The sequence below is a fragment of the Vicugna pacos genome, chromosome 28, assembly GCF_048564905.1.
Source record: "Vicugna pacos chromosome 28, VicPac4, whole genome shotgun sequence".
Lineage (NCBI taxonomy): Eukaryota > Metazoa > Chordata > Mammalia > Artiodactyla > Camelidae > Vicugna > Vicugna pacos.
Window position 1 is genome coordinate 9,011,024 of NC_133014.1, and position 22,649 is coordinate 9,033,672.

General features: G+C 49.5%; 1 protein-coding gene across 1 annotated transcript; it reads left to right on the top strand.

Annotated features, from left to right (window-relative positions):
* The first annotated feature begins 7,455 nt into the window (after window positions 1–7,455).
* Window positions 7,456–14,160, top strand: NEURL3 (neuralized E3 ubiquitin protein ligase 3). The gene is made up of 4 exons (XM_072951640.1): window positions 7,456–7,564; window positions 11,150–11,635; window positions 12,658–12,729; window positions 13,373–14,160. Exons 1-4 carry the CDS (start codon window positions 7,537–7,539, stop codon window positions 13,597–13,599), a joined length of 813 nt encoding a protein of 270 aa, XP_072807741.1. The 5' UTR covers window positions 7,456–7,536; the 3' UTR covers window positions 13,600–14,160.
* Window positions 14,161–22,649: the final 8,489 nt, after the last annotated feature.

The following is a 22,649-nucleotide window of genomic DNA, read 5'->3' on the forward strand; positions in this document are numbered from 1 at the left end:
GTGTATCCACATGTTTGTTTTTGTTTGTTTCTGTTTGTTCATTTATTTTGTTTTTGTTTGTTTTTAGATTCCATACAGAAGTGAAATCGTATGGTATTTGTCTTTCTCTATCTGACTAATTTCACTTAGCATAATATCTTCAAGGTCATCCATGTGTCACAAATGGCAAGATGTCAGCTTTTTTCCTTTTAATGGCTGAGTAATAGTCCATGGTATACATAAACCACATCTTTATCTATTCATCTGTTGATGGGCACTTACGTTGTTTCCATATCTTAGCTACTGTAAATAATGCTGCAGTGAACATGGGGGTCATATATCTTTTGGAATTAGTGTTTTCATTTTCTCTGGATAAAAACCCAGAAGTGGGATAGCTGGATCGGATGGTAGTTTTATTCTTAATTTTTGGAGGAACTTCCATTGTTATTCATAGTGACTACACCAATTTACATTTTCACCAACAGTGCACAAGAGTTCCCTTTTCTCCTATGTGGATTTATTTTTATTTATCCCGCTTAGGACTCAGTGTGCCTCTTCAATCTGAAGATTCATGTCTTTTTTCCATTCTAGACATTTTTCATCCATTATTTCTTTGAATATTTCAAATATTATTCCTCTCCCATTCATTCTAATTTTTTGCCTTCTGGAATTTCTATTAGCTGTATATTGACCCATATCATTTTATCATCTGTCTCTTAACCTTTCTTTTAAATGTTCTAGCCCTTTGCCAGAGTGTTGCACTCTGATGAATTTTCTCAGATTTGTCTTCCAGTCTATTCAGCTCTGTCTAATCTGCTGGCTTGCCTGTCCATTATGTTTACAAACTCAATGTCTATAATTTTCATTTCCTTGGTTCCTTTTCAAATCTGTTTCATCATTTTCAAATCTTTTTCATAGTGTTCTGCTTTTTCACTGTCGTTGGTATTCTGCCATTTATAATTTAAATAATTTTTAATATACTGATGATTTGATATCTCTACCAGCTGTTCTATTACCCCAAGTTCTTGGAAATGATTTTTCTATTTGTTGTAGTTGGTGACTTGCCTTCATAGTAGATTGTTTCTCCATATAATTTAATTGGTGTTTGTGAGCTCATCTTCAGTGAGACTGTTTTGTTCTGTGGGAGTTCTGTGTGTCCTTGACTGGGAAAATGGCCTCAGTGATCTGTTTTGTATTTTTTGATGTCAAACCCTCCAAAGACTCCTCCAGGGAATATTTTGTGTTAATGATTCAGCTTGGGAATTCTTTTCTCCATGGAGAGAGTAAATTTGGATGCCTCCTCTGTGGATACTTCAGGTTTTCAGTTCTGATATTTCCCAGGCATCTTTTCTCCTACCCAGAACCATAAGCCAAGACAAGATTCACTGTCAGTTCCCTAGGTTGGTGGATCAGTTCTTTCCTGATGAACATCCTGGGACCTTGAAAATAGTGATTGATTGGGCTTTGATTTAACTTCGTTTTCTGTGCTTCAGTGACACTGGAAATCCCGCTTCTCCCTCCCACACTGTGTGACCAGCACCTTCAGTGTGAGTCTCTGTGTGAGCCTGGGTCAGTGGTACTCGAGTAAAAGCAAAGAAAAAAAGCCTATCTTGGGTGTGCTGGACTGCAGGGAAGAAAACATGCACAGGAAAGGAGGCAGGGGAGGACAATTCAGCAGAAGGAAGCAACGGGCAAGAAACATGGGAACCTTTGTTAACCTTCCCCCCGCCCCAGGTCCCTGCAGCCTCCGCGGTCAGGCAGCGGGTTTCCCTTTGGACCTAAAAAGATGGCTCAGGCTTTCTACTTCAGCCTTAAGAGTAGTGCACTTCACTGGACGAGGATGGGGGTTGTCAGAGCTCACAGATGGGCTCCACACTCAGAGTGACTCCCACAAACACAGGTTCCATCCAAAGAGGCAGCGCCTCGCTTATCCAGAAGCCTCAGATTTAGCCACCTCACCTGTCTGGAACACACCTGAGGTCAAGGAAATGTGGTTTAAAAAATATATATATGCTGCCAAGTTCATGTACTGAACTTTTGCCCATTTTCTAAATGCCTTTGGTGCTTTTACTCAGGAGACTAGTTCTCTTTATTTTAGAATTAGTAAAAGGGTAGAGAATGTTGGAATCAGTCCTGGTTTAACCTACTCAACCTTGAGCCTCAGTTTTCCCATTTGTAATGCACTGTGGATTTGCAAGTGCCCTCAAGTCACCTAACTTGATGGCTTGCAGGTGCCTCACACTCTTGTGTCCTGAGCTCATAGTCTTCCTCCCAGCCTTGCTCTTAGCAGGTCTGTGTCTCTCCCCTGGTATCTGGCATCACCTCCTACTGTCCCCAGGGCTCAGCTTTGACTCTCCTGTTGTGCCCCTGTTCAACCCTGCATCACCTCTGCCTTGCTGTCCCCAACCCATCACCTGCTCACAGCTCTCCTCACCTGCACTCAGCCCTCTGCTGCTCTGCCTGATGGAACTTCTCCCTGAGCAGCTTGCTCCAGGTCCCTTGACCCAACGCTCCTGCTCAGAACCCTTCAGCAAGTCCCTGTTTTCTATGGAATAAAGTCCAAACCCTCCTTAGCATGGCCCTTGTGATCCACTTCCTTACTGTCACCTCTTCCCACACACTGGAGGACCACTGCTCCACGCTGCCACTAGGCTGGACACTGCCCATCCAACATCAATTTTTTCCTTCTTCCTTAATAATAGAATCCACATTTTCAGCTGCTCCCTAATAAAGACTATCTCTCAGCTTCCCTTGCAGCTCGTTGTGGCCACATGACAAAATTCTGGCCAATATGATGTCGATGAAAGTGTTACATGAGCCCTCCAGTAAGTCAGCTTAATAGAGAGTTGACTTAGCTGCGCAGAATGCCTTTTTGGGTCTTTCTCCTTCCTGCTGCCTGGAATGCTGATATGCTGGCTGGAGCTCTAGCAGCCCTTTCGTTTTGTAAAGTGACCATGAGTATGGAGGCCAGTGATAGAATGGTAGAGCAGAAAAGTAGAACCTGGGTTCCTTATGGCCATAGAGCTGTCATCGTCACCCTGGACTTCTTGCTTTCAACTTATTTTATGTAAAGAAGAAATTAACAACTCTTACTTAAGCCACTATTCTTTTGAACATTCTGTTATATGCAGGCAACCTTAACTGATACAACCAAACAGCACAGTGAAAATTTATATTTCTATGCCTTTGTATATATGGATCCTTCTTCTTGGAGTGCTTTTCTTTCCCTTCTTGCTGTTGAAATGATCTTTCAGGGATCTATTTTACTTTATTATATTTTTAATGGAGTACCAGGGATTGAACAGAGGATTCTGGCATGCTAAGCATATGCTCTATCATTGAGCTATACACACCCAACTGTTTGTCTTTAAAAAATTTTTTTTTTTTGTGGATGAGGTAATTAGGTTTATTTATTTACTTTTAAGGTGTCAGTACTGGGGGTTGAATCCAGCACCTTATGCATGCTAAATATGTGCTCTACCACTGAACTATACCCTCCCCCCATCAATTTTAATCTCTCTTGCTCCCTCAATTTTGCATCCATTCCCTGGGCATAACAGCTCCCTACTGCACCCATGGTTTTGCCAGCCCTCAGTCTGGCCCTCTTGTAACATTTACCTAAATACTAGGGCATACTTGAATTGACTACGGGTCAAAAGTTTTCTTCAATCTCCGGTTCCCTGGAAATTAGGACACTGCTTGGCACATAGTAGGTACTCAATAAAAGATCTGTTGAACACACACACAGAGACACACAAATGACATCCCCAGGGCAGGTGCCACAGTCTTCCCAGGACAGACACCCTGACAGATGTGTGTATGATGAATGGAGCACAGGGGGAAGGTACCCAGGGAACCAAAAGAGGAGAGGACATGCCTCTCCCTTCCCCTGCCCCTCTCCTCTGACCAGCTACTCTGGCCCCCCAGTGGTGCCTCCCTCCCCCGGATCCCCTCTCTGGAAGGCTCCACACTCACCGTGGAGGGTGCTCTAGTGGTGGCAGGACAGGAGCCAGGGGGCCCAGGGCAGTGGACGCTGTAGCAGAATCTGGGCTCTGGAAGATCTGGTCAGGGCAGAGAGGGTGGAAGTAACAGCATAGACCTAACTAGGGGCCAGCACACCCCACCTTTGCTGGCACACCCCAGCCTCCTTCTCCTGACCTCTGGACTTCTGCGTAAGGGTTCAGCTATCGACCCAGAGGACTTGCTGGACCCCTAGAGTTGTTAGAGGGCCGACGAGTGGGCAGAAAGCAGAGCCTTTGTGATCCCAACCATTTCCTTCCAGGGGATCAGATCCACGGTCAGTTCCACTTCTCTCCACCAGGGGGCTGTGCTAGCAAGCACTCTGGCTTCCAGGGCCGGTTTTTCTAAGGCTTGGATGCTCCACCATTCATTCCCTCACTCAGAATCAGAGTTGGATATTCACCCGGAGAGGGATCGCTGGGTTCTTAGGTAGGTTGGTGGACCCCTTTTAAAGAAACTGCCATACAGCATTGTTTGGCATAGACAAATCCTTGCTGATCACCTGCTGTTGTTGTTCTAGGGGCTGGTCTCCAGGCCTGGCAGCCCCCTGCCCTCGGAGGTTTCAGCACAGCAGGGAACAGTTGAGAGCAGGCAAAGGGATTCTAGTGCCCCGACGGCAGGAGACGCCAGGGGCTGGGCTGCCTAGCTGGGTCCGAGACTGGGCTGGGTTCCCACTGACTTTCCGCTTCTGCTTGGCTGCAGGCTGGCTGGAACCCTAGGCAAGCCCTCCGCTTTCTCGGCTGTGCGATGGGGACTGAAACAGCCATCCAGCCATCTAGAGCACTTGAGGCATCTTAGGAGATGAAATTGTGGGCTAGCCCTTTTAAAGATGGGGCTCTGGGCAAACTGAGGGTTGACTGCCAATGAGGGGACCCTGGGGAGGAAGGCAGGAACTGTGAGGAGCTTTAGGGTAGGGGGAGGAGGGATGTGGGTCTGAAAAGCCTCAGCTCCTCTGACCGCCCCCCCCCCGCCCTGGGGGCGAGCTTCTTAGCTCTGAGGGCTCAGGGGGGGCCTCAGCGCCTCCTGCAGTACCGAATATAACCAGCAGGGGCCGCCTCAACCACCGTCCAGAGGCTGCCCTCCTCTCAGAGGACCAGTCCCTGCCTTCCTGGAACAAACCTTTACAACAGCCTTGCGGCCAGGCGCCTGGCCCGGAGGGGAGGGAGGCGGTCTCCATTGTGGGGTTAACTCTGCCTCACACTCAGGCAACCAGTCAGCAACTATCCGTAAAGCCCCTGCTCGTGTCAGTTGAATGGGGAAGACATTAGTAGCAGCTAAATACTTCGGAGTGCAGTCCCCTGAGTGAGGATGCTGGAGGCGGCCCTGCGCACTGGTTACAGCACCCGCTCCCAAGCCAGACTGCCTGGGCCAAGCCCTGGTCTGTCACTTACTGCCTGGTGATTGTGAACAAGTCACTTTGCCTCTTCGTGCCTCAGTGTCCCCATTTGTAAAACGAGAAGGATTACAGTGAATAGAAACTTTTCGGGAAGTTGCCGTGAGGATTAGCAAGGTAATATAGTACTGGAGATAGGAGAGCACTGTTTGTTAAATAAATAAACGTGTGAGTGTGTGATGGGGGCTGCCTGGGCATCTCCATCCCCTGGAGGCCAGGCTGGGGGCAGGATTTCAGTTCTCAGAATGCCCACCCTGCTGAGGTCCTGAGGACGAGACCACCTTACGTCAGCCTGCCGGCACTAGGCAGCCTGGTGTCCACATCTTTTTTTTTTTTTAATATGTATTTCATTGACGTTTAGTCAGTTTACAATGGATCAATTTCTGATGTACGGTATAATGCTTCAGTCATACATTGGTGTCCACAGCTCGTCCAGTAATTTTCCAGATTTCAGATGGGCTGAGGCTCAAGGCCTGACTTCCATGATAAGATTCCATAACTATTTCTTTTATAGGAATGTGGTTTTATCAGCAAGGTGCTCTTGGCTCCAGCCCACTCGAAACAGGCAGCCGGCCATGCGGGGGGAGTCTGGGTGGAAGAGGGGGAGAAGGCGGGCTCTCTGGCTCCTGCGCTGCCTGGAGAGGGGAGGCCCAAGCCCCGGTCCCTCAGGCTGGACCACCTGGACCATCAACCGTGGACTCACTGACTGCGGTTGACTTCCACCAGTTTGCCTTTGACCTTTGGAAGACAACTGCTAGAGAAGAAACTGAGAGCCTGGCAGGGGGCTTGGTGTGGAAGAGAAGGTCTGGGGTCACACAGCATCTTCCAGAGTCCACTGGGACCAAGCCACTATCACTTCTCTGTCACCAGGACCAAAGTCACAGCATGTCGGGGCTGGAAGGGACCCACAGACCAGCTCATCCCGGCTTCCCGTTTTACACATGGGGACACCAGGGCCCAGGGAGGGTAAGGATGGGCAGGATAACCCAGGAGGCAGGACCTGGGGCTCCAGTCCCGCCATCCTTTCCCCCAAAACCAAACTTCCCAGCCCAGTCAACAGCACCACTGTCCCCAGCTCCTCTGGGGACATATACAGGGCATATGCACTCCTTCCGCTGAGTTCAGAGTAGCCACGGCTCATGGCCTTGATCCGGATTCCTGAGAAGGGCTTAGCCTTGAGGTCAAGGCCAGGTACCCACTAACTGTCCAGCTAAACTAGGGCTTGTTACCTAAAGTGAGGGCCACAGAACCACCTTGTAAGAAAAGCAGAATCCCAGACAGGGCCCCAGACTTTGGATCAATCTGCATCTTAACAAGATCCCTGGGAGATTCGTGTGCACATTGCAACGTGAGAGGTACTAGGTTAGAACAAGCCACGTTCTCCCTGCCAGCCTCAGTCTCTCTAAGGGAAATGGCAGACCTCCGACCTCTTTGCCCCAACGAACACACTGGGAGCTAGGCCTCAGGCATGGCCTCCTGAGGGACTGTCTGCGTTTTGTGGGGGGTTCTGGGACATGGAATTCCAGCTCCAGCAAGGCTGGGGAGCAATGAACACTTCTCCCATTCTGTCTGCTTGGCCTTTCTCCTCTCCACCAGAGACCCAGGCCTGGGGCAACTTCACAGGTCCTGGGACGCAGCTAATTTAATTCAATTCGATTCAGCCACCTTGATTAAGCCCTCCTGTATCCTGGGGTCTGTAGCAGTGAATTTGTACCCTGGCTGTACATTACAATCATCTGGGGTGCTTTTTAAAACTACTGATGCTGGGCTCCTCCCCAGGCCACTGGAATCAAGGTGTCTGGGGGCAGGCCTGGGCACAGGTAATTATTAATGTGACTTAGGCAATTAGAATGTGCAGCTGGCTTGAGAGCAACTGGTCAGGGTGAGAGAGAAGTCTATCCCAAATCTTGCCCAGGCCATCTCCCCACTTCCCCCAGGCCAACCAGCTGCAGCAGTTCTGTTGCAAACCAGAAGGAGTCATCAGGAAATTCCCTGGATATTGTAACCCGTGACTGCAACCTTGAATTAATCATCAGCACTGTGATGTGATCCTGGCCCGTGACTAGGGGACTTGCTGAATCTTTGGAAACCTGTCTACTGGCCTCCTCCAGACCCAGGGACCTGTGCCCGAGAACCCCAGGCTGATGGGGGCCCAGATCTGCTCCCAAGCTGGTAAGTGGGAGCCCTGAGCTCGTTCCCTGGACCAAGAAAGCAAGAAGCAGAGGGATGCTCTGTGCTACTGCTCGGGTGACGGGAGGTAGAGGTATGTCAGTGTAAATCCTGCTCAGAAGAAGTCTGTGATTCAGGCTGGGCCGCCTTTGATAGCGAGCTGTTGTGAGGCACCACGGCAGTGCACTTCCTTGCAAGAATCCACTAGAGGCTGGGTGACTCGGGTCCAGAATCCCTGCAGTGATGCGGTGACCCACATGACCCATTTGCCTTCAGATCCTGCTGTGCAGAGAGATGACTGGATAGAGTGGGAAATGGTAGAGTTTAGGGGGCCTGGTGGAAGACATGGGTTCCCAGCTCTGCCAGATTGAGCTGCGGGACCTTGGACAAGTCGCTTCTCCCTGGGGCCTCAGTTTCCTCATCCGTAGGCTGGGGGCCAGTGCCACCCACCCTGCCAGTTACAGAGCGGCCAGAAGGTCACCAGGCCCCATACTCCTCTGCGAGCCTCCCCTGAGGCCACTATGTTCCCTTAGTGTGCGGGAGTGAGAGATGGAAAACCGGATCTTTTACCACTAGCGATCTGGACCACGCATCCCTGGACCTTTCTCCCTCCCAGACAAAGGGAGCCTTGGCCCTTGGCCCCCTAGTGACTGAAGGCTCAAGCGCCAGCAGCAGGCACCACTTGGGCCTGGCCACCACTGCCACTGCTGCTGCTGCAGCAACTGGGTTTGGATCCCGGGCAATGTTGGTGCCAAGACAGAGGCAGCTCCGGTATGCGGGCAAGGAGCTGGGCCCCGGCTCCCTCACTTCTGGCTGCACAACCACCTCCCCAGGCTCAGTTCCCTTGGAGTGCTTTGCTGAGGGGTGGTGGGGAGGCTGTGAGGCACTCGGCAGGTGCCCAGTGCCGGGAGATGCTTGAGGGCTGGAGGGGTGGTGATGATCATAATGAGGACTCAGGGAGGTCCCCGCTGAGCGAGAGGCTGACCCTCGGCCTCTTCAATTTGCACAAAGGCCTTGCTGCAAAGATTCTCTGATTGGAATCCACCTGTCTGGAGGGTGGGACATCCTAAAGGCCATGACTGTGTTCCGTAAACTCCCAGCAGCCAGGGGGTCCTTGTGGTCAAGGCTAGTGCAGAGTAGGGGCACAAGGGAAGCAGGCAGAGTAATCAGGGAGGGTCCTCCACCAACACCTCCACATCTGGAACCCAGGGTCCTGCCTGAGAATGGGGCTGATAATAAGAACGGTCACCATGGGCATAAGGTGCTCCAGCACCCGGATGCTCTGAACCCCCTGCCAAGCCGGCTGGGGAGAGGCCTACTTGGAGAGCCACACTTGGCCTGGGCCCGCCTCTGCCACTCCCCACCCTGGGAACAGGGTGGGCCAGTAGCCCGGGTCAAAGAATGGGAGGAGATGCCACCAAGAGTCAGCTCCAAACTGGGAGGGGCTGTGCAGAGCCCCAAGAAAAGCAGGGGAGGGGCCCCGTGGGCCGATGCTGTCCTGCGGGCTCTCTGCCTGGCTGACAGGACGAGGGTGGGTGTCAGTGCCACTCAATTCAGCCTTGTGCAGTGAACAACCAACAGAGCCGTACAGGAGAGCGCGTGTGGAGAGGCTGACGCCCAGGGTGCCCTGTGCGCCTTGTGAGGGCCATGCCCAGGCCCTCAGGCCGCTGCTGGGGGCTGCTGAGGTAGTGAGTGGGGCCTGGGCATGCAGCTGGGAGAAGGGAGCATGGTCCCCTGGCCCCTGGTGTCCTGCGCAGCCTCCCTCCTCTAACTGGTGACATGAGGGTATAGCTCCCACGGGCCACTGGGAAGCTCCTGATGCAGGGAAAGGGTGAGCTTTGCAGACTGTCAAATTCCTGGCCATGTCTAAGCCTGTTTCTCCTGGGGTCCCCAGGGCCTCCCTGCACTGCTGAGGGATTCATGCATCCACCCAGGCCATTCCTGGGTGCTCTGCCTCCTCCTGCTCTCCCTTCCAGTCAGCCAGTTCTCTGCCTCCTCTCCTTCCCCGTCCCCCACTCCACCTCCCACTGCCTCTAGAGCCGGTCCTGCCTGATTTAGCCTCTGTCCAGGGCAGCTGTGAGGGGATGGAGTGGAAATTTTCCAAAGAGAGGAGCCAGTTCTTGGCCAAAATGAGCTCATCTTTGCTGAGTACCGTCTAGGACCAAGGAGCAGAGCCTGATGGGTCTCCTGTTCCCCCACCTCAGGGATGGGCTGCGACCCAGCCAAGTGAGGTGGGGTGGCCTCCACCCTCCAGGGTGGGCTGTGATGGGCACTTAACCCCTCCCATTCAGGATCCCCTGGCAAGTGCCCGGAGACTTCGGGCCTGGCCTGGCAGGCTTATCGTTCCCATTGGTAAGGAGCCCAAACCCAGAGGGGCAGTGACCTGCCTAGGTCAGCCGCCGAACCGGGGCTAGAATCCCAGCAACCCCAGTGGGTGCAAGGACAGGTCCATCTGATGGCAGGACCCTCAACTCTGGCTCCTGGCCACCATCTGTGTCTACTCTGGACCTCCCTCTTGCTTGCACAGCCTGGAGAAACAAGGGGTAGTGGAAAGACCCTTTGGAAGGGAAGGAAAGACCAGGGCATTCCAGGAAGATCCAGAGGGAAGGGGCCTTGCTCCTCTGGGCTGGAGTCTGGCTCAAGTTTTTAATTTTTATTTCAATTTTTATTGAAATATAGTCGATTTACAACATTGTGTTATGGCTCAAGTTTTGATTGAATTCACCTCTTTATTTTCAGCCTCCCTCCTCCAACCCAGAAAGAGCAAGGCCAGGAGGGAGGGGGGAGGAGGGCAGAGGAGGGGAGGGGAAGGGAGGAGGAGGAGGAGGGAGGAGGGGAGGGGGAGAAAGATAAGGGCAGGGGAGCTGGCATAGGGCAATTCTGGGGCAGGAAGCTCTGGCAGCTTCCTCAGACCTCTGGGGCTGAGAGGAGGGGCTGCCCAGCAAGGAACTTTCCCTCCTGGCTGCCAAATGGAGTCAGTTCAGGAAGTTCCCTGATTTCAAAGCCTACCCTAGGCCTTGGCTGGGCTCCATCCACGATTCTGAGGGGCTGACCTGGGACCCCAAGTCCAGCCTGCCGCCCCTCACTAGGTTGGGTGTTGCCAGGCCCCCCTTCCCTCCCAGGACAAGGAAGTCACCCTCACTGGGGAACATGGCCTTCACAAGTGTCACAGGTTCTTTGTGGGAAAATCAGAAATTCACACAGGTACAGAGGAAGACACAGAACCACCATTGAAACCCAACCTCCGGAGCCGACCACAGACAGCATGTCGGCTCACCTCCTTTCAAGGGCATTTAATTTTTACAACATCCCTACAGGAAGGGAACTGAGGCTTGGGGAGATTCATGGAGGGAACTCTGTTCCTGGACACGCGAAGTGTGTTCCTTACTGGTTCTAAGACGGTCTCTGGGGATCCCCGGGGGGAAGAAGGGGGACAGTAGCCGTGGGGGGCGGGGGTCTGTGATAATGTTCCCCCGGGGGTGAGGAAGGGCTGAGGCGGCCCCAGGGTGCCGGGCGGTGGAGGCAGCCCCAGGCAGCCCCTGGGTCCGCCCTGCCAGCACTGATGCCCCTGCCCCACCCGCTCCGCAGACGCCGAGGCGCCGGGAGAGACACTGCGTTTCCACGCCGAGGCCCTGGGCGCGCAGGTGCGTCTGGACGCGCAGCGCAGCACCGCGCGCAGGTGCGCCACGTTCCACGACGGCATCGTGTTCAGCCAGCGGCCCGTGCGGCCGGGCGAGCGCGTGGCGCTGCGCGTGCTGTGTCACGAGCGCGGCTGGTGTGGGGGCCTCCGCCTGGGCTTCACGCGCCTGGACCCCGCGCGCGTGCCCGCGCGCAGCCTGCCGCCCTTCGTGTGCCCGGACCTGGAGTGTCAAAGCCCGACGTGGGCGGCTGTGCTGCCCGACGGCTGTGCGCGCACGGGGGACGTGGTGCGCTTCTGGGTGACCCGCCGCGGCCGGCTCTTCGCCCAGGTCAACGCGGGCCCCCGGCTGCTGCTGCGCAAGGACGTGCGCATGGGCGCCCCGCTCTGGGCTGTGATGGATGTGTACGGGACCACCAAGGCCATTGAGCTGCTGGGTGAGGCCACGGGCGGGCGGGGACCCAGGCACCGTCCCCGTGAGGTGGGGGGGGGTCGGTGGAGACTCCGGTGATACTTCACCCTCATCGGGAGCTGCAGGGAGAGCCATTCTTTCGCTCGTATTTGGTCAGTTTTTCCTTCAGATCCTGCCAAGTGTCAGGTGTGAAGATGGGCACTGGGGACAAGACCCAGTCAAGGGCAGCCTTGTCTCTAAAGAATGATAAGTAGGCTTGTTCAGCACCCCAAACATCTGTTAGAGGGCTGATCGCGTTCACAAAAGAAGAAATTGGGGAACTGGGCTTTGCAGTCTAAGTAGGAGTTTGCTGGAGACAAAGGTGGCAACATGGCAACAACAGGAACACAAGTGTGAGGGTCAGAGGTGAGCAAGGAGGCAGCCTGGGGGTGAGAAGCAAAGGTGAGATGTTCAGGCACTGGGTGGGGAAACAAGGACCACCTGAAAGGAGAGGGGGTTTCAGGGGAGCCTTGAGATACAGGAACACTCGTAAAAGGAAATGTTGGCATTCCTGACCTGGTGCTCTGTGGGCCTGTGTGAGCATTCCATTCCCCCCAGCGCCTTTGTTTTTAAAATTCCTTGTCACAGCTGTGAGGCCTCACCCCACCCCCCCCAGCACCTGACTTGGCAGGTCTGGAGTGGGGCCCGATCACCTGTTTTGCCCACCTCCTGAGGGATTTTAATGCACATCCTGGTTTGGGACCATGAGCCACGCTGATGGTCTCCACTCAGGCAGCGGCAACAGGGCAAAGAGGAGCTGTCTGAAGGAAGGGTGGATTAGGAAGAGGACTCTGCAGCTCCACAAATCCTCTGCTGGGTTAAACTGGGGAAGAGGTGGTCAGGACAGGGCTGTACAACCAGCTGGGAGCTCCAGACTGCAACCCAGAAAAGAAAGGAGACGGACACTTTGCTTTAGGGGCAGGGGTTGCAGTGTAGGGAAGTGAGAGGTGGAATGGGAGCACCCTGGCTTTGCTTTCCCCAGACCCTGACTTTCCCTCTCTGCCTTAGATCCTACAGCCAGCACCTTCCCCACTACCATGCCACATGTCCTCGGTGGTGAGATCCCGCCTGAGCCTGGAGGTGAGTGGCTTCCCCGGCACCAGGGACTCCCCAGGACTCCAGCACCAGGGCAGCTGGGCGAGGCCCCAGCCCTGGGAGCTCAGCTGTCTATTCAAGTCCCATCAAGTCTCCCACAGGCTTTAGGCCAAAAAGATTAGACTCTGCCACTGGAAACCTAAAAGCAATTTAACAGCTCTGCCTTCTAGAACATTGGCTAACTGAACAGATTCGTGAAGGGCATGTTCACGAACAGGTGTTGTTTTGTCCCTACTTTAAAAAAGCAATCCATGTTCATAGTAAAAGCTTTGCCAAATAGAAATGAAAGAAATATTAAGGGGTAAAGAAGGAAGTTAAAAAAAACCCCAAAATCTCCCATAACCTCTTAGGTGGATTTCCTCCCAGTATTTTGTAGTCGTGTATATGTATGGGGCATTTTTTGTGCTTTGTCTTCCGTTTTTCTAAATTAGAATTTTATGATATATACGTATGTACCTTATAATTTTCTTCCCAATTTTTTTCACTTGATTACGTTGTAAGCATTTTCTAACAAAGTAACATTCTTTAAAATCCAACCGCATAGCCTTGTATGCTGTAGTTATATCATGAGTGAGCTGCCCACCCCTTTCCCCCGAGTGACCCTGACCGATGTTGTCCCCCTTCCCAGCCACAGCAGGAGAGGAGTGTGTCATCTGCTTCCACCGGGCTGCCAACACCTGCTTTGTCCCCTGCGGCCACACACACTTCTGCAGCTCCTGTGCCTGGCGGGTCTTCGGAGACACAGCCAAATGCCCCATGTGTCGCTGGGAGATCGAGGCAGTGGCCCTGGCTCGGGGCCCTCCTGCTCTGGGCACTGGCGATGGCCTCTTGGTTTCAGTGGCAGATTGGACCTAGTTCTGAGCCGGGCCTGGGCCGAGGGAGTGGGTGCAGCTCCGCCCTCTTTCTGGGAAAGAGAAAGGCTGGTCAGCAAAGGCCAGGTGGGGAGAGGGAGGCGGAGCCACAGTGACTCTTCCCCTCCTCGGCAGGTTGGGGCCAGTGGAGCAAGGAGGCACCCCTTTCTGCCCACACTGGACTGTCTCCCTGGTGGGTGCCTGGCTAGAGAAAGTGGCTCAGCAATGGGCCACCAGGCTTCTGGCCCCTCTGCTTAGTTCTTGGTTCATTTGTGCCTGGCAAAGCTTTTGGCTGGCCACCTAGTTCAGCCACCATGGACCTAGACACCCCTGGTATGACTAAGTCCCAGGAGCCCCAAGAACCCATGGGTGTCACTGAGAAGGGCCTTTGTGTAGAGAGGGGGCGGCAGCAAGATGACCCCTGGTTTTATGGCTAAAGAAGTTAATTTATTTGTGTGTGTACATACGCATGCACCGCATCTTTATCCATTCATCTGCTGATGGACAATTAGGTTGCTACCGTATCTTGGCAATTGTAAATAATGCTACTATGAGCATTGGGGTGTATGTATTGTTTCAGTCTGTGTCTCTAAATCTGAAGTGAGTCTCTTATAGGCAGCTATATATGGGTCTTGTTTTTGCATCCATTCAGACACTTTGTGTCTTTTGGCTGGAGATTTAGTCCATTTACATTTAAGATAATTATTGATATGTGTTCTTATTGCCACTTTTTAAACTGTTTTGGGTTCGTTTTTATAGGTCTCTTTTCTTCCCTTCTTCTCTTGTGATTTGATAATGATCTTTAGTGTTATGTTTGGATGTCTTTTTCTTTTTTGGGTGTATATCTGTTACAGATTTTTGGTTTGTGGTTACCATTAGATTTTTATATTTTATATGTATGTGTGTGTATGTATGTGTATATATACACACACACACACACACATATATATGTGACTTTTTTTTATTGTGTTTGACTGTATTGCATTTCACAGACATTGCATTTTTTTACAAATTGAAGGTTTGAGGCTCCCTGTCTCAAGCAAGTCTGTCAGAACCATTTTTCCAACAGCATTTGCTCACTTCATATCTCTGTGTCACATTTTGGTAATTCTCTCAATATTTCAAACTTTTTCATTATTATTATATTTGTTTTGGTGATCTGTGATCTTTTTTTTAATTGAGGTATAGTCAGTTTACAATGTTGTGTCAGTTTCTGGTATACAACACAGTGTCATACATGGATATACATATATTCATTTTCATATTCTTTTTCAACAAAAGTGACTACAAGATACTGAATATATTTCCCTGTGCTATACAGTATACAGTTGTTTATCTATTTTATACATACCAGTCAGTATCTGCAAATCTCGAACTCCCAGTTTATCCCTTCCCACCCCCCTCCCCCCCGGCAACCACAAGTCTGTGTTCTATGTATGACTGTTTTTGACATCATATTTTGCATCTAATTCATAACTGCTTATTATGAATATAGATGATTTTACCACTTTTTGTCTTTTAACCTCCCTGCTAGCTTTGTATGTGGATGATTTCCTGCCTTCATTGTATGCTCGCCTTTATTGGTGAGCTTTCCATTTTGTAATTTTCTTGTTTCTAGTTGGGGCCTTTTCGCTTTCGCCTAGTGAAGTTGTTTTTGTTTTTGTTTTAGTTTGTTGTAAGATTGGTTTGGTGGCCGAATTCCTGGCTTTTTCTTGTCTGTAAAGCTTTTGATTTCTCCATCAAGTCTGGTCGAGAGCCTTGCTGGGTAGAGTATTCTTGGTTGAAGGTTTTTAACTATCATCACTTTAAATATATACCTTGCCACTCCCTTCTGGCCTGCAGAGTTTCTGCCAAAAAGACAGCCGATAATCTTATGGGAGTTCTCTTGTGCGTAACTAGTTGCTTTTCCCTTGCTGCTTTTAAGATTCTCTCTTCATCTTTAATTTTTGAGATTTTAATTACGGTGTCTTGATGTGTTCCTCTTTGGGTTAATCCTGTATGGGATGCTCTGTGCTTCCTGAACTTGGGTGACTGTTTCCTTTCCCAGGTTAGGAAAGTTTTCAGCTATTATGCTTTCAAATGTGTTTTCAGCCCCTTTCTGTCTCTCTTCTCCTTCTGGGACCCCTATAATGTGAATATTGGTGTGTTTGATGTTGTCCCAGAGGGCTCTTAAACGGTCCTTATTTCTTTTCATTCTTTTTTCTTTTTTCTGTTCAGTGGCAGTGATTCCCGCTGCTCTGTCTTCCAGCTCACTGATCCGTTCCTCTGTAGCATTTGGTCTGCTGTTGATTCCTTCTAGTGTGTTTTTCATTTCAGTTATTGTATTCTTCATCTCTGTTTGGTTGTTCTTTGTATTTTCTAACCCACTGTTAAAACTTCTAACTTCTCACTCTGTGCATCCATTCTTCTCCCAAGTTCTTTAATCATCTTTATGATCACTACTCTGAACTCTTTCTTGGGTAGATTTCCTGTCTCCACTTCACTTAGCCCTTCTTTGGGACTTTATCTTGTTCCTTCATCTGGAACACGTTCCTCTGCCACTACATTTTGTCTAAGTTGCTATTTGTATTTTTCTGTATGTGGTAGGTTGGTTACATTTCTTGACCTTGGAGATGTGACCTTCTGTGTCCCAGCAGTGCCCTCCCCTCTTGTCATCCAAGCTTTATGCTCTAGGGGTTCCCTCCGAGCGGGTTGCGTGGGTCCTTCTGTTGTGGTGGGCTGACTGTGTGAGCAGTCTGGTAGGCTGGCTTGCCCCCAGCCTGAAAGCTGGGTCACTTCTACAAGTCTTCTGTAAAGGGGATCAGCAGTTACCTGCCCTGCCTACCTTGCAGGCGGCCATGAGGCCCCAGCGAGGTTGTGCATCTGAAGGTGATTCAACACATGAGCATTTGTCATTGTCATTGTGCTTATATCCTGTCAGTTTCTGAGATATCAAAATAAAGTGTGTCTCTTATGAATGATTTCGTAATGTGTATGTCCCATTTGTTGCAGTCAGTGGGAGTGAGTGTGCGGGGCTGGTCAGGATGCAAGAGTGCTGGGACATGCCTTCCTGCCCTCCGCAGACACACCCTAGGCTTGCAGTGGACTCAGCAGGGCCAGGGCACTCGGGCCTTGGACTCTGTTTTGCTGAGCATGTCCTGCACTCCCAGCCCTGAAGTCACAACCAGGCTCTGCCCTCGCATCGCTTGGCTTGGATGGACTTCCTGGAGGCTCTGGCTCCTGAGTGAAGAGAGGGGTTGACCTGCCCCCCACCCAGCAGGTGTTTGTGGCGGGGGCATGGGGAGGACAAGCCATACTGTTCCTTTGCTGTGGTTCCTGCTTTGTGACTGGTGGGGAGAGGGCCAAGAGGGAGCTTGACCCTGTTGTGCTCAGAATCATGATGATGGGCACCTCCACAAACTGCCTCCCTGCCCACGCTGCGGCCAGCCCGAGGGTTGGGACATTGGGTGTGGTGACCCTGGAGTAGTGTTCACTTGAGTGGGGCCCCCTCTGCCACCCAGGAGCATTCTAACCTTGGCCATCTGACTTGACTTCTGTGAGCCTCACTTTCTTCACCTGTAAAGTGGGAGATGATTTTCTTTGCTGGTATGTTGTGAGGATAACAAGTATGAATGAAACTTGTAACTGAGAGGGAGTACCTAAAGTGTGGTAGCTTCCTTTCCCTGGAAAAGGCATCTCCCAGAGTAAGCAACCAAAAGGTCACTGGACTGGGTTTCAGGGATCTGGGTGTGAGTCCACCAGGCTCACTGACTTTTACTGAAGGCTCCCACATCACCACTATTTTCGAATGATTCCTGTGGTTCCTAAAACAACTTTTTCATTTTAAGTGTTTTGTTTTTTTTCAACCCAGATACCTCCAGGGTGAGGGTAGCACTTTAATCCCTTTTCCAGTGAATACTTCCTTATTAGTTAGCACCTCGGCAGGCCTGGTCTTAGCAATGACCTCTAACTGGAGTGGGCACTTCTGGAATGGTGGAGTAAAGATCTCTGTAAATCCGCTTCTCCATAAAAGCGACAGAAATTTTTGGCAAGATCATCAAATTCAGCTTTTCCAGAACTCTGGATGTTGACCAAAGGCTAACAACAATCCGAAGAGGGTTTATCCAAGAGAACAACGTAATTTTGGTAAAAGCGACAGAGTTTGTGGTGTTCTAACTTGGCCTACTCTCATCTTCTAACCGCAGCTCCAGGGTAGCCTTGAAAACCAGCAACCTTGCGGCCACCAGAGGGGACAGGTTGGCTCAGGAGCTCCTTAGAAAGCTCTGTCACTAGAGCATCATCACTAGTTGGCCTGTACCACAGCTCCCTGGAAAAATCTTCGTTTATAGGATGTCATCATTATTGAACCCAACACAGAGCTCTCTCCACGCAAAAGCCCCTATTCCCAGGGCGTTTGTCAAACATAATCAGCGTCAGTTGTTGAATATTGCAGCTGCCTATGACTGTGATACCAGCTGAGACAAACAAAGGCCCGGCCAAAAATTTCAAAGGAAGATGTGAGAACTGAAACTGTCGACGTTCTGACATGTTCCTGGGGCCCTAAAAGACCTCATGTATGCTCAGGAAAGACATGAGAGATCCCCAGTCTCTCACTCTGGCTGACTGCCAGGCCTTGTGCAAGCAGGAAGCGAAGGCTAGGACAGAGTTGTAAAGCTATAGCTTCAAGAAGCTGAGTAAACCCCAAACGGGATGAACCCAAAGAAATCCAGGCCAAGATACATCATAGTCAAACTTCTAAAAACTAAAGACAGAACATCTTAAAAGCAGCCAGTGAAAAACAACACCTTACCTTTAAAGAAAAGGCAATTGGAATGACAGATTTCTCATCAGATACCATGGAAGCCAGAAGGAAGTGTCAACATTTTTCAAGAGCAAGGGGGAAAAAAAGAACTGTCAATTCAGAATTCTATGTCCAGAGAAATTATCCTTTAGAAGTAATGAAGAAACCAGGGTTTTCTCAGACAAAGGAAATCTAAGAGAATTTGTCACCAGCAGACCTTAAAGAATGGCTAAAGGAGGTTTTCCAAACAGGAAGTGAATAATTTAAAAAGGACTCTTGGAATATCAGAAAGGAAGAAAGAAGGAGGGAAAGAATAGAAACATGGTGAGGTCAGTGGGGCACTGGAGCATGGGGTGAGCGCCTTATGCATGGCCACCATTCCTAGCTGCTCCATTCACATACAGTTTTCCCACTGTCCCACCAGCATAGAACTCAGCAGATCAACAATGTGTGGGTATTCAGCGAGGCTCGAAATCAGTAGAAATACAGACTTGCTGCTGGAAAGCAGCTCCCCAGCCTGGGACTACATTTCATTAAACCTTCACCAAAGAAATGTGAACGAAAGCAATACATGTTCTTTCTGGGCTGAGGCTCCCCACATTCCACTCCGTCTAGTTTCTGGATGCAGAGAGTGCTGAGATTCTAAGGGCTGGTTAAAGCATAAGACAGAAGGCGATGCTTACCAGGAGTTGCAGCATTGGACTGCAACATGGATGAGAACTGAACCTCTGTTGTGCCAAGCCACTGAAATCGTGGGATTCACTTATTACTGAAGATTGCATTTCCTTAGAGTTTATATCTTTACAGAATTATAACACATGATTTTTCCATTTGATAGCTAATATTTAAACTTCAACTAATGTATTTTTATATACTTTTCTGAGCAAATGTCTAATATATGTCTCCTGATACAGTTTATTTTATTTGGCTGGTGGTATGATTTTTTTTTACAATGATATTGTATACTTGTACATATGGATTACATTTGATGTGTTCAAGATATTTTGCAGTATACACTGGGAGAACAGTCTCACATTTCTACAAAAAAAAAATTAGAAAACAATATAGGAAAGCATTTGACCTCAGAGTAGTGATGACTTTTTAAAACAAGATACAAAAAACAAACCCATGAAAGCGAGACTGACAATTTTGATAACATATACTTTTTTAAAAAAGTTTCTGTATTACCAAAAGATACCAAAAGTACAACTAAAAGGGGAGTTAATAGACAGGAAGTAGAGTCTCTTAACATTTATAACAGAGAATGGATATGAGGCACCCACTCCTCCAATCAATAAGGAAAGCACAAACAGCTCCCCATGAGAGCGGCTGAGATCACATGTGGTGAAATCTGTCCATGTGGCTAACAAACGTGTGAACAGGTGATCTTGTTCACCAGGGTCTGGGAAATGCAAATCAAGGCAGCAATGTGATACCAACAGAATAGAAACTGAACAGCCACAACAATAACAGAACTGTAGACTTTATCTTCTAAAATTTAAAGTATTCATCTCCTGTGACCCTGAAAGTATCTACTCTAGAAAGTCACTTACACAATTGGGATGGGAAGTTGTTGGATTGAAATAGAGGGAGTGTGTGAGTGACAAGTGAATCTGCAAGGACATTCCCGGAACCAGTACGTGTGACAGAAAAAAACTTGGGCACATACCCTGTACATTCACCAACCAATAAGTAGTTACATCAACTAGGGTGTGGAACACTGTGCTGTGGTTACAAAGATTAAGTGATCACTGTATTTTTTTAGAATGCAAACTGGTGGTTGCCAAGGGGGCAGAGGGTGGGAAGGGATAGACAGGATTTCAAAACTATAGAACAGATAAACAAGATTATCCTGTATAGCAAAGGGAAATATACACAAGATCTTATGGTAGCTCACAGAGGAAAAAATGTGACAATAAATATATATATGTTCATGTATAACTGAAAAATTGTGCTCTACACTGGAATTTGACACATTGTAAAATGGTTATAAATCAATAAAAAATGTTAAAAATATAAATAAAAATAAAAAATAAAAAGTGATCACTGTATTTTTGACATAATGTGATACATAGTGAATCTTATGTATGTAAAAATATATATAAAATAATGTGTGTGTTAGTAAATACATAACAAAGGGTCTGGAAGAATAAGAGAGGTTAAGGAATAAGGAAAGGACTAAAGTAGGGGAGATGGGATTGAGAGGAAATTTAAATTTAACTACAATGTTTGAACTTTGTTTTACAATGAGATCAAGTGTCTGTATTGGTTAAAGAAAAAACCCAAAATATTTGCTTTGGAAAGCTATCTGGTGGTTCCTCAAATAGTTAAACATAGAATTACCTTATGACCTAGCAGTTTTACTTCTGGGTATATATCCAAGAGAATCGAAAACATACATTCATACAAAACTTTGTACAATGCAAATATGCATAGCAGAGTTATTCATGATTGCCCCAAAGTGGAAAACAGTCCAAATGTCCATCAGCGGACGAATGTATAAACAAATGTGGTCTCTCCATACAATGGAATATTATTTGACCGTAAAAAAGGAACACGGTGCTGATTCATGCTACCACATGGATGAACCTTGAAAACATGCTGAAAGAGGGAAGCCGGTCACAAATGGCTGCATAGTGTATGACTCCATCCATATGAAATGTCCAGAAGAGGCAAATCCATAGAGACAGAAAGTAGATTAGTAGGGGCCAGGGGCTGTGGGGAGGGAGGAACAGGGAGTGACTGCTAAGGGACATGGGATTTCTTTTGGGGGTGAGTTCTAAAATGTTCTGAAGTTGATTTGGCTGATGGTTGCACAGCTTTGTGAATATAAAATAAAAACCACTGGACTGCACACTTTAAAGGGATGGATATTATGGTATATGAATCATATCTCAATTTTTAAATTATGGAAAAATACCCACACACCAAAATACATGAATAAAGACGTGCCGGTGGAAGAAAAAGAGGAAGGTGACATTTAGCCCTGGGAGCAGGAAAAGCTTTGAAGAGGAAGTGACGTTCAAACAGCCATACAGGGCACATGGCTGTCTTGAAGGCAGAGAGGAGGGGGCGAAGGTCCTCCACAGAGTGGGCGCAGCACATGCAGAGGCGGACAAGTGCAGGAATTAGGAAGAGGTCATACTGGCCGAAGTAGAAGGAGCAGGAAGGTGCAGAGGAGCCCTGGGGGAAGGTGGGCTGGAGCTGGCCGTGGAGAGCCCTGCTGCAGGGGGCACCCTTGCTGTCAGGCTGGCCGCGGGAGGGCTCATCTGTCATCTGCCACCTCAGTCTAACGTGCTCTGCTTGTAAGACACCTCGGGAGAGACACGACTGCGGCTGTGTCTTACTTTCCTATAAGTCCAAGACTTACAGGCTGTGGTGGTAAGAAGTCACTGGATCAAAGCAGACAGAGTGTGTAATGAGTCATTATCACAAGGATAACACAGTGAATGGAAAGTAAAATGATTGTCAGCGTGTGTTTTGCTTAAGCAGGAAGCCAACCTGGTCCAGGGACTTGCTATGGGGCTTTCCCAGAGACTGAGAAAAATTCCTTGCTCAGGTGACTTCCAGGTAAAGCTTCCTGTTCGACCCACTGGGGTGTGAGACGTCAGCCTGGGGGACAACAAGCCCTCCCTCCAGGGACCAGGTCCACCAGGCCCCCTGTCTGTCCGCCTCCAGCATGGCCCCAGCATGCCGCCTTCAGTGGGGTGCCCCCAACCATTATTACCTGATTAATACCCGCCCCCCCACACACACAAGCAGAGACCACCTGCCTGTTGGGAAGCTGTTGAGGAAATTCCCCTTGGAGGAAGTCCACGAGCAAAGGGGGATAATCCCTGAGCCTGGGTCAGGGGGAGGAGAACGAGGTGCTCTCCCATCCCTCCATGGTCCTACGTGCCAGAGCAGTGTCCCGTCTCACAGCTGCTCTGCTCCCCCCGCCTCTTCCTTTGAAGGAGAAGAAGGCAGGGGTCCCCTCGTGAGCCTGGAGGTGGTGACTCTGTGAGCCTCTGGTGCAGCCAGCCTGAGGGGCTCAGACAGGTCTGCATGAACAGATGATAAATCCTCATTTTGTAGCTAGAAAACCGAGGCCCAGAGACTGCGTCTGACTTGCCCAAAGCCACTCAGCAGTTCATGGTATTGTCAGGACTAGATCGCAGACCCTGAATCCCAGCCCAGGGACTCCTCTGCCTCACACTGTGCCATTTACGGCTTGACATAAATGCAAATCACCTAGTAGATACCAACTCTCTATACCCCAAAGTTCCCAACAAGAG

What these genes read in the sequence shown, in the direction of transcription:
- NEURL3 (XM_072951640.1), top strand. Translation starts at nt 7,537, where the DNA reads ATGGGGGCCCAGATCTGCTCCCAAGCTG. An exon ending in CAAGGCCATTGAGCTGCTGG is followed by an intron (nt 11,636 to 12,657) that starts GTGAGGCCACGG and finishes TCTCTGCCTTAG; the next exon opens with ATCCTACAGCCAGCACCTTC. An exon ending in GATCCCGCCTGAGCCTGGAG is followed by an intron (nt 12,730 to 13,372) that starts GTGAGTGGCTTC and finishes CCCCCTTCCCAG; the next exon opens with CCACAGCAGGAGAGGAGTGT.